Source organism: Centruroides sculpturatus, unplaced genomic scaffold (genome assembly GCF_000671375.1).
Source record: "Centruroides sculpturatus isolate CEXI.00-Female unplaced genomic scaffold, Cexi_2.0 scaffold220, whole genome shotgun sequence".
NCBI classification, from domain to species: Eukaryota; Metazoa; Arthropoda; class Arachnida; order Scorpiones; family Buthidae; genus Centruroides; species Centruroides sculpturatus.
In genome coordinates, this window is record NW_019384540.1 from 40,693 (window position 1) to 53,131 (window position 12,439).

Sequence of the window (12,439 nt, forward strand, 5' to 3'; positions counted from 1 at the left end):
TTAACAATCATATACAATTAAGTAGTTTTTCTTATGCATATCTTTTAAAATTTTAGTTTCAAAGTTTATTTAAAAACTCTCTTTAGTTTTGAATCTAATATAAAAACTAAAATTTAGTAGAAATAAATAATATACAGGAAGAGAATAAAATTGAATATCATTAGTAGAAATTGTGTGTATGAATGGATAAATACAGTTTTGACTTTTGATGGCCATTCAAATAATGTTTCAGAGAATGGTACAGTTTTAATGCATGTTTTGGGGTGTTTTTATGCTCACTAGTTCAACCAACAATTACAAATGGTTCTGTTCAATCCACCGCTGTATAAATAAAATATTTATATTTGTTATCCATTGTTAACAGAATGACATTTAACGTTCACCTAGATCAGGAATTGCAGCATTTTTTTCAGTCTGTGTGCTATATAGCAAGCATGCTTATCTTTAAAAATGTTAATGCGTGCCCAAGTTTTAGACTTCCAATCACGATATTCAAAAAAATGAAATTCATGCGCTTTAATTAAAATAAATGTAAAGAAGTTGATTGAAAAAAAGACAGGTGATAAACCTAAATCGCAAAGTAAGTTGATCACAAAGTGTGCCATTTAGTTTGCCAATACGTCGAATTCGAGCTTAAGAATATCACATGGTAAAGTGCAGAAATTCTCCTACTTGTGGAAACTGTATCTTCCACAAAGCAGTTCAGTTTACCAACTGAATCACTGCTTGGAATCAGATGATGATTCTAAAATTTATCGCGAATAGTATGGATCGAGGCGTTTTACTCAACAGTCCTCGACGTCAATATAATTTTATTGTGCCGGAATCTCGGTGTTAACAAGTGAATCGATACAAATCCCAAATCGTTCATTTACATTTTATTAACAGGTAAGAACTATTATCTTTAAACGTCAAGTAAATTCCTTCTTTGCATATTGATTTCTGCATGGGTATACACACTAAATATTGTTAAAATTCGAATTTTGTTTAATAAATTAAAATATAATTGAAATAAGAGGAAAATAAGCATTAGAAAAAACTAGTAAGCACGCCCGTAAATTAGTTTTTCGGTATTTTTACTAACCTAAAAAAGTTAAAAAGTAAGTATTTGCAGCGCACGGAAATTATTAGCTAGAATATAGGAAATTTCGAGTATCAATTATTTATTTCTACAACTAATTAAGCATAGAAATCCTTAAGATTTAAAATTTTTGTGGTAATTCGCTTCGGCTCATTGATTTCGAGAAATGTGGGAGCACCAAGGAAATGCTTGTCTAATAGAAGGTAAGGTATGCGAATGGTTGCATTGGTATGGAAATTAGTGGAAACTTTCGAAAACTATTTCCGAAAATTACCAATGGCACGAGTGTAGAAATGAAGGAATGAATACATTAAGTTCGTCAACACTCGCAAAATACGGATAAATTAAATGCAGATATATACTTGTGTATGATTTTTTAAAAATAATTTTCGGTTCGAGTATCTCTAAATGAATGTGTTATTTTTAGTTTCAACTGCTAAAAAGTCGTTAGGGACTTTTTGACACCATTTTGAGAAAATACCTCTCTCTTCACGATGCCAAATAATTAAGTTATTGCGATTATTCTTAAGTTAAAATTAGTAAGTTTCTTGTGAAAATTCTATATAAATTTATGAAAGGTAATTAATATTAATTATTACGTATTTTAAGGATTTTCGCCATTATAATTTTTAGTAAAGAATTGTTGACATCTTGTACCGAGATGGGCAAAAGTAAAATTTTTGCCGTTATTTACTTTTAAAATCCCCTTATATCATTCGGAAAATCGATATTTCCGCCATACGAAATACAGAGCTATGAAGATATACGTGTTTAATAAGTTTAAGTAGAATTAAAATAAAAAGTAATCATAATTTTCATTCGTATTAAACTATGTTCGAGGGTTTTAAAATGCCTATCAGCTGTTACATTTACAATTGCGATAATTATAATTGTTTGAAGAATATTAAGACGTTTTCGTTCGTCTTTCCGACCGCTTCTAGGAGGAAGTTCTAACAATAAGTACTTCCCATGGAAAGTCCAACATCCAATGACGGTTGCGTGCGTTGTAAGTCGTATTGTATTTTTTTTTACTAGTACATAGGTACTTCCCGTCACGGGTATATAACGAAAGGCATCGCCATTGATTCTTTTGACAATGAATGGTGTCGAATTTGTTTCGCTCGGTCTGATCTCGCTACCGTTGGATCTAGGAACCTCTTTGTCTGGTACGTCTACTAACGTATGATTTTTCTTTTTTTACCAATCGTGGCAGAATATTTCGCGGAAAAGTCATCGGTTTTGTGTAAACGAAAAGTTAATAAACTTTCGTTTACAGAAACTGATGACTGTTCTGTTTTCCAATCTGTCATTATTGGAAAAGTAATAAGTTTCGAGTTGCAGACAACGATTAGTTTTATAGTTGGTGAGGTGCCCGTCTTTTAAAATTTAGACGTGGAATAGTTTTTTTTTCTTTTTTGGAAAACAAAATTTACGTACTACTAGAATTGTTCTGCACAAATATTTTAAGAATTAATATTCTCGATTTTTTAAAGTACTTTTTCTATTACAAATGCAATAAAATTCTGTGATTTATTGGTTTCAAACTGTTAGATTGCTTAATAAATTGTTTTAGATAATTTTTAACCTCAAACAATCTAGTTTAGATGAATAACAAAGTATTATGACAGAATAGGTATGTATTGCTTATCAATTTATTTTAAATTTGAAATGAAAGAAAAGGATAAATAATTGTTTATATTAAAAATTAAATATTTCTCTTATAAAATGAGAGTTTAATTGTTAAATACACAGAAATTTATCTTATTTGTTAATAAGATGAATTTCAGTGTCATTTATTAAGCTTAATTTCTGTTTAAATAGCAATTTTAAGGATATTTAAAAATAATAAATAACTAAATGGCTTCGGTACAATTTGTTAAATATAAATTTAAATTTGCTTCACAAATATTAATAACATTTCATTCATTATTTGATTAGTTAATTTTAATGACAATAAAATAAAGCAGCTGAACTATTATTATTAATGGTAAATTTTCAAATGTACAGTACAAACTTTGAATTATTTTTGTTTTTTTTACAATAGTTTTTAGAAAATATTAATTCACAACATAATTTTCTTTATTATTTTTTAATGAGTTGGAATATGACTTCTGTAGCAATGAACATTAAAAGTTGACGAAAGAGAAAGTCTGCTTTTAAATTCTACTTCGGGAAAATTAACTTTGTTTACCTAACAAAATAATCGAAATTAAAGAGAGATATTTTTGGAACTTAAAAACATTGAAGTTAAAGCCAAAGTAAATGTTTGCTTTAGGATCAGTTTATGCAAATTAAAAGAAAATTTTATTTTATTTGTAAACAAATTGTAATCATATAAAAAAATGTCTGGTTATATAATTGATTTTTGATCTACTAGTTTATTTATAAAATTTTACAATATAAACCCTATCTAGATATATTTATTTATTTGAATAAGTATATTATATTTTAATAATACTTAAATCAGTGTGAAATTATAGCAGTATTATAATATTTAATACATTACTTGTGTATCCTGTGCTGATGCAAATATAGATAAACTTCATTTTCATAGAATAGCCTTATTAGTAAATTAAGGATAATAATGTTAATGATGAATCATTGATTTGCTTTAATTTTTATGAAAATAGTAAAACAATTTAATGTAATATAAATTATAAATAAATTTGAATTTTATGAATTTAGATTTTAACAATCATATTATAATGTTCTGTGATTAGTTTAATAATTTCCTTAAAATATTAATTGTTGTAATGTACATTGTTGGCTTTAATGTAAGCTTCTCACATGCTTTCAACATTATATTTAAAAATATATATATATATATATAAATTTTATATTTATTTAAAATTTTTAATGAAACAGGATACGTTCACTAGAAGAACAAATCAGAGAATTGGAAATAAGATCAGAAGAAAGATTAAAAGAAGAACAGAAGCAATTAAAAGAAGCAATGGTATCTTAATTTCTTATATTTTCTATTTTTTTAATTTTGATGGTAATTTGAAATATATTTTATAATAAATATATATGTGTGCTTGTCACAATAATTACAATACCAAGAATTTTATATTAATCAATGAAGCTGCTATTGAAAAATTGAAGCTTTTGTACATGGTATAAAATTCTAACTTGTAACATTTGCCTTTAGAAAAAGTACAGAGAATTCATGTTTTGTCTTTTAGAATTCTTTTTGCCAAAAAAGATAGGTTTGTTACTTAGATGTGGCTTTAATACAATAAAATATTTGTTTTTTTTTTTTATTTTGATCTAAATATATTTGAAATTAATTAATTAAGTTTTAAATTAATTATAACATATTTTACAAACATCTCAAATATCTAATTTGAAAGTTTGAATTTGATAAGAGGTCGGTGGAAGATTGTTTAAAATTCTTCAGTATTTTTCATTGATCTGTTTTTATCAATGTGAACTATTGCTTTAAAATGTTTATAGCTTTTAATATTTTATTTTTTTAATTTGTTAATGTACGGTAGGATTATCCGAAACAATTCAGAACTGGGGTTGTTCGGATAACTGATCATTTACGAAAAAATGTATTAAACACAAAACTGTACTGTATATAATTTGTATCAGTATCACATGTTTTACAAATACATACCTTGCATAAAATAGTACATTAAAGTAGACCTACAGTTTAGGTTGGCAGGGAGGGGAGAGTGCTGCGGCGTCACAGCACTAGCAGAAATTCGACTGGAAGGCTTTCAGTTAACCGATGCTTTGGTTGATTGGTATTCGAATAATTGATGTTCTACTGTAATTTTGTTTTCTTTACAAATATAATAAGATTCTGTAAATGGAAAAAAGTTATAATAAATTTGATTTTGATTGATCAAATTAGTAGTGATAGTATTATTTTTTGATTTATCAGTTTGATTAGTTGTGACAAGTGCTTTTTTTACACTTGTGAGTATGATTTCATTACAAAAATCATTTTTATTATAATTTGAATGAAGTACTATTATAATTATATCAATTTTTAAATTGATATAATTATAAATTTATCTTGTGTACAAGTTTGAAGTGAATTATTATGATAAAATCCAATGTTAAACTGAAGTAGAATAAATATTATTTTAATAGTTTATAGAGCAGTTATAGTTCTGGCTATAAGATGTTGATGGGGTATAGTTTGGCCCGGGAAGTCTTGTGCCATTAAACAATGTAACCAATCCAATAAGATGGTGATAAGTATTAATAGTGACTTTTAGTAGCAATTCAATTTTGCTCGTCAGTTAGTTAATAATAAGCAAAGTTGAATTTCTTCCAAAATTTGATAATTAAAAATTGTTTTGATTTTAATTAATAATTATGTGCAATGATACAAAATTATTAATTAAATTAAATAAGTATTTAATTAAGTTTCTTCATTTGCATTACTTGGTACTTATTGAAATTACTATTATTGCAGGCTAGACATGAGAGAGAGAAGAGTCAAGAAGTAGATCAATATGCAACTAGGTAAGAAATTTTATTTAAACTGCAATTAAGATAAAAAGCTTATTAATAAATAATTTACTTAGGACAATATTCTAAAATTTTTCAGGTTATACAATCTTCAGCAAGATTATTTGCAACTAAAAGAAGAAGCTAAACAAATCAAAGCACATGCTGAAAAATTAAAACAGGTTTGATAAATACTTAACTTTTACAAAAATATTTATCAACGAAATAAAAAAATAATTAATGATTTGAATTTTTAGGAAAAATTTTATTTACAAGAACAACTAACAGAAAGTACAACAGAATTGGCAAATTTACAGGAAGAACATAAGAAATTTAAAGAATTAGCTTATCGAGAAAGGGAAGAACACCTGCATGAAAAGAATACAACTGCAAGAGTAAATTTTAATTTATTTATTAGCTTTTCCATTATAATATTAATAAATTTTGACATGAATTTTTTTCTTTTTCTAGCATAGAACTAAACAATTTATAACACTTAGTTTATGTTGGTAATTTTCAACATAATAACATTTTTAGTAATATTGAATGCCATTTTTTNTTTCGCGAAAGTGTTCGTTATCCAATTTGTTCGTTTTGTGATCTGTTCGTTAACTGATCACCCACTGTATATGATAAAATTATTATTTTAACAGTATAAGAAAAAACTGTCATTTTGAGAAAGTTTTTGAATTAAGATTGATTTTACAGTCCCTACTACAATACTGGTCTGATTATAATTTTAAATTATATTTGTCAACTTTTGGTAGAAAACTCAAATCTAATTTTTTTAGGAAAGTTCTGAAAAAATGTAATGAAAACAAGATTTCAAAGATGATGATCAACTTTTAATGATTATTATACTTTTTAAATATAAATATATATATAATCTAAAAATGGCATCTCTTTAGAAACTCAAAATTTATAAAGCTACTATTCTGAACATCACAATAAATTACAGAGATGCCAAGACATTCTTTAAAGTATGAAGGTTTATCTTTGAAATAAACATATAGTTAAATTTTAAGTTTAAAATAATATTAAAATAATAAGTTTGTAATATCTATTCGACATCTTTGTTGACGTCCACATAGTTTAAACTGATGTTCAAAGTTTTCTATATATTTGACTGCTTTTCAACTGGATGACAATTTTAAATTGCTGAAAATGTTTATTTTTTGTTTTTATTTAGTAAATTATCTTGCTGGTATCTTTATTTTTACTTAAGTTACATCCAGTTTCAAATGTTACATACTTATCATTGCAACTTATATTCCCTTTATGACAAATTCCCAACAGAGATACTGCAAATGTCATACTATTTCTTGGTAACATTTCAGTATCCACCTTCAGTATGCACTTGACTTGAGCTGTTATGTACCATGAAAAAATTCCTGTTAGGGCAATGCTTCAAATTGGATGATGAAGTGAAACTGGTCATGCACAATTGGCTGTATGCTGTATGCAGATCAAAAAGTTTTATGGCAAGGTATATTAAAATGGTATTAACCTTGGCAAAATGTCTCAAGAGATATGTATTCTTATGTTGAAAAATAGACATGTAACTTTGGGTATATTTCATATTGTGCCTAGCTGTTAAATTATTCAAAAAGAAAAAATTTCAATGCATTATATAGTCAACCCCCCTATAACACTGTTGACTATTCTGTTTTATATGAATTTCATGTTGTACGAGTCACTTAGATTTTACAAATACGTGTGCTGTGAACAGCTCACGTATTTGTAAAATCTAAGTGACTCGTACAACATGGAATTCATATAAAACAGAATAGTCAACAGTGTTATAGGGGGGTTGACTGTACGTTTTGATTTCTTTTTACATAAAATTTTGTTTTCTAAAAAATAAAACGAGGAAAAATATTTATATATAGTACAGATAGGGTAAATTGATGATTCATAAACTTTCTGTATGATATGATATAAATATTTTCTGAAATAAAAATAAATAATTGCAGTTTAACATATATAGTTTTATAAGATTAATTAGAAATTTCTTAGATTTTGGATTATAAAGTAAGTGAAAAAGCTACATATGATAGCATTTAAAACAGAAATTTTGAAAAATTATTTTAGAATAAACTTTAATAAGAAATTTGTAACTTCTTTTTTTAAGTTTAAAACATTAAAACATTAGTTGTTTAACATAAAAAGTGTCAAAAAAAACTGTTAAATAATTTTTATTTATTACTTTTAACATATTTGAGATCATTGCATGCAGAATAAAAATAAGATTGATGATAATTATTTTATTTAACTTTCCTGTAAGTAGGTTACATATGTATTATGTAAGATTCCTTTTTTTTAATATTTATATATTATTTATATGATGCCAAATAAAATAATTATGCATATAAATTAAACCTTTAATTTAATTAGATAATTAGATAATTTTAATCTTGGCTTAACTTATTACAGAGGAAATTGTTTTTTTAATGATGATAAGTTATTTTTTAATTTTATCATTTTTATTAAGTAATTTGCAGCTACTAATCTGTATTAAAAGTCATTATAAACATTAATGATTTTCAATTATTTTGTAAAAACACATTGATATTAAATAACAATGTGAAGAAAATTTATCTAATTTTATAAAAATTTTGAGAATTTTTAGAAATATTTCTGATTAATTTTATTAGTCATTTCATTTATATGACACATTAATTTAAAAATTCAGAAACACAAAATATGGGTAATTTATTAACATGCTGCTGCGTTGTCTGATCCATTGAAGCATATTTTGTCAGCTTTAATTATGAAATGATGTATTTAATGTGATTAAGATTCAGTGTAAAGTCTATTATCTGTATAATGTTTATATTTTTGAAAATATGAATATTTTAAAAATACAAAAAAATAACTGTATATTTCTAAAGATTATATCAAAGTGAATAGAGATTCATTGGACTAGATTTTCAGTTAATCATAATATATTAGCTTTTTTAAGTGTTTTTTTAGTATCATATCTTACAATTAAGTAGTTTTTCTTATGCATATCTTTTAAAATTTTAGTTTCAAAGTTTATTTAAAAACTCTCTTTAGTTTTGAATCTAATATAAAAACTAAAATTTAGTAGAAATAAATAATATACAGGAAGAGAATAAAATTGAATATCATTAGTAGAAATTGTGTGTATGAATGGATAAATACAGTTTTGACTTTTGATGGCCATTCAAATAATGTTTCAGAGAATGGTACAGTTTTAATGCATGTTTTGGGGTGTTTTTATGCTCACTAGTTCAACCAACAATTACAAATGGTTCTGTTCAATCCACCGCTGTATAAATAAAATATTTATATTTGTTATCCATTGTTAACAGAATGACATTTAACGTTCACCTAGATCAGGAATTGCAGCATTTTTTTCAGTCTGTGTGCTATATAGCAAGCATGCTTATCTTTAAAAATGTTAATGCGTGCCCAAGTTTTAGACTTCCAATCACGATATTCAAAAAAATGAAATTCATGCGCTTTAATTAAAATAAATGTAAAGAAGTTGATTGAAAAAAAGACAGGTGATAAACCTAAATCGCAAAGTAAGTTGATCACAAAGTGTGCCATTTAGTTTGCCAATACGTCGAATTCGAGCTTAAGAATATCACATGGTAAAGTGCAGAAATTCTCCTACTTGTGGAAACTGTATCTTCCACAAAGCAGTTCAGTTTACCAACTGAATCACTGCTTGGAATCAGATGATGATTCTAAAATTTATCGCGAATAGTATGGATCGAGGCGTTTTACTCAACAGTCCTCGACGTCAATATAATTTTATTGTGCCGGAATCTCGGTGTTAACAAGTGAATCGATACAAATCCCAAATCGTTCATTTACATTTTATTAACAGGTAAGAACTATTATCTTTAAACGTCAAGTAAATTCCTTCTTTGCATATTGATTTCTGCATGGGTATACACACTAAATATTGTTAAAATTCGAATTTTGTTTAATAAATTAAAATATAATTGAAATAAGAGGAAAATAAGCATTAGAAAAAACTAGTAAGCACGCCCGTAAATTAGTTTTTCGGTATTTTTACTAACCTAAAAAAGTTAAAAAGTAAGTATTTGCAGCGCACGGAAATTATTAGCTAGAATATAGGAAATTTCGAGTATCAATTATTTATTTCTACAACTAATTAAGCATAGAAATCCTTAAGATTTAAAATTTTTGTGGTAATTCGCTTCGGCTCATTGATTTCGAGAAATGTGGGAGCACCAACGAAATGCTTGTCTAATAGAAGGTAAGGTATGCGAATGGTTGCATTGGTATGGAAATTAGTGGAAACTTTCGAAAACTATTTCCGAAAATTACCAATGGCACGAGTGTAGAAATGAAGGAATGAATACATTAAGTTCGTCAACACTCGCAAAATACGGATAAATTAAATGCAGATATATACTTGTGTATGATTTTTTAAAAATAATTTTCGGTTCGAGTATCTCTAAATGAATGTGTTATTTTTAGTTTCAACTGCTAAAAAGTCGTTAGGGACTTTTTGACACCATTTTGAGAAAATACCTCTCTCTTCACGATGCCAAATAATTAAGTTATTGCGATTATTCTTAAGTTAAAATTAGTAAGTTTCTTGTGAAAATTCTATATAAATTTATGAAAGGTAATTAATATTAATTATTACGTATTTTAAGGATTTTCGCCATTATAATTTTTAGTAAAGAATTGTTGACATCTTGTACCGAGATGGGCAAAAGTAAAATTTTTGCCGTTATTTACTTTTAAAATCCCCTTATATCATTCGGAAAATCGATATTTCCGCCATACGAAATACAGAGCTATGAAGATATACGTGTTTAATAAGTTTAAGTAGAATTAAAATAAAAAGTAATCATAATTTTCATTCGTATTAAACTATGTTCGAGGGTTTTAAAATGCCTATCAGCTGTTACATTTACAATTGCGATAATTATAATTGTTTGAAGAATATTAAGACGTTTTCGTTCGTCTTTCCGACCGCTTCTAGGAGGAAGTTCTAACAATAAGTACTTCCCATGGAAAGTCCAACATCCAATGACGGTTGCGTGCGTTGTAAGTCGTATTGTATTTTTTTTTACTAGTACATAGGTACTTCCCGTCACGGGTATATAACGAAAGGCATCGCCATTGATTCTTTTGACAATGAATGGTGTCGAATTTGTTTCGCTCGGTCTGATCTCGCTACCGTTGGATCTAGGAACCTCTTTGTCTGGTACGTCTACTAACGTATGATTTTTCTTTTTTTACCAATCGTGGCAGAATATTTCGCGGAAAAGTCATCGGTTTTGTGTAAACGAAAAGTTAATAAACTTTCGTTTACAGAAACTGATGACTGTTCTGTTTTCCAATCTGTCATTATTGGAAAAGTAATAAGTTTCGAGTTGCAGACAACGATTAGTTTTATAGTTGGTGAGGTGCCCGTCTTTTAAAATTTAGACGTGGAATAGTTTTTTTTTTCTTTTTTGGAAAACAAAATTTACGTACTACTAGAATTGTTCTGCACAAATATTTTAAGAATTAATATTCTCGATTTTTTAAAGTACTTTTTCTATTACAAATGCAATAAAATTCTGTGATTTATTGGTTTCAAACTGTTAGATTGCTTAATAAATTGTTTTAGATAATTTTTAACCTCAAACAATCTAGTTTAGATGAATAACAAAGTATTATGACAGAATAGGTATGTATTGCTTATCAATTTATTTTAAATTTGAAATGAAAGAAAAGGATAAATAATTGTTTATATTAAAAATTAAATATTTCTCTTATAAAATGAGAGTTTAATTGTTAAATACACAGAAATTTATCTTATTTGTTAATAAGATGAATTTCAGTGTCATTTATTAAGCTTAATTTCTGTTTAAATAGCAATTTTAAGGATATTTAAAAATAATAAATAACTAAATGGCTTCGGTACAATTTGTTAAATATAAATTTAAATTTGCTTCACAAATATTAATAACATTTCATTCATTATTTGATTAGTTAATTTTAATGACAATAAAATAAAGCAGCTGAACTATTATTATTAATGGTAAATTTTCAAATGTACAGTACAAACTTTGAATTATTTTTGTTTTTTTTACAATAGTTTTTAGAAAATATTAATTCACAACATAATTTTCTTTATTATTTTTTAATGAGTTGGAATATGACTTCTGTAGCAATGAACATTAAAAGTTGACGAAAGAGAAAGTCTGCTTTTAAATTCTACTTCGGGAAAATTAACTTTGTTTACCTAACAAAATAATCGAAATTAAAGAGAGATATTTTTGGAACTTAAAAACATTGAAGTTAAAGCCAAAGTAAATGTTTGCTTTAGGATCAGTTTATGCAAATTAAAAGAAAATTTTATTTTATTTGTAAACAAATTGTAATCATATAAAAAAATGTCTGGTTATATAATTGATTTTTGATCTACTAGTTTATTTATAAAATTTTACAATATAAACCCTATCTAGATATATTTATTTATTTGAATAAGTATATTATATTTTAATAATACTTAAATCAGTGTGAAATTATAGCAGTATTATAATATTTAATACATTACTTGTGTATCCTGTGCTGATGCAAATATAGATAAACTTCATTTTCATAGAATAGCCTTATTAGTAAATTAAGGATAATAATGTTAATGATGAATCATTGATTTGCTTTAATTTTTATGAAAATAGTAAAACAATTTAATGTAATATAAATTATAAATAAATTTGAATTTTATGAATTTAGATTTTAACAATCATATTATAATGTTCTGTGATTAGTTTAATAATTTCCTTAAAATATTAATTGTTGTAATGTACATTGTTGGCTTTAATGTAAGCTTCTCACATGCTTTCAACATTATATTTAAAAATATATATATATATATATAAATGAGGA

General features: G+C 25.9%; 1 protein-coding gene across 5 annotated transcripts in view; it reads left to right on the forward strand.

Moving 5' to 3' along the window:
• LOC111623347 (rab11 family-interacting protein 4-like) overlaps nucleotides 1–12,439 on the forward strand; it is a 61,264-nt gene that overhangs the window by 32,594 nt on the left and 16,231 nt on the right. For all 5 annotated transcript variants that reach the window (XM_023365887.1, XM_023365886.1, XM_023365890.1 and 2 more), the window contains 4 exons: nucleotides 3,947–4,037; nucleotides 5,514–5,563; nucleotides 5,649–5,730; nucleotides 5,806–5,943. In XM_023365887.1, coding sequence (XP_023221655.1) covers nucleotides 3,947–4,037; nucleotides 5,514–5,563; nucleotides 5,649–5,730; nucleotides 5,806–5,943 — 361 coding nt within the window. The remainder of the gene's footprint in view (nucleotides 1–3,946; nucleotides 4,038–5,513; nucleotides 5,564–5,648; nucleotides 5,731–5,805; nucleotides 5,944–12,439) is intronic.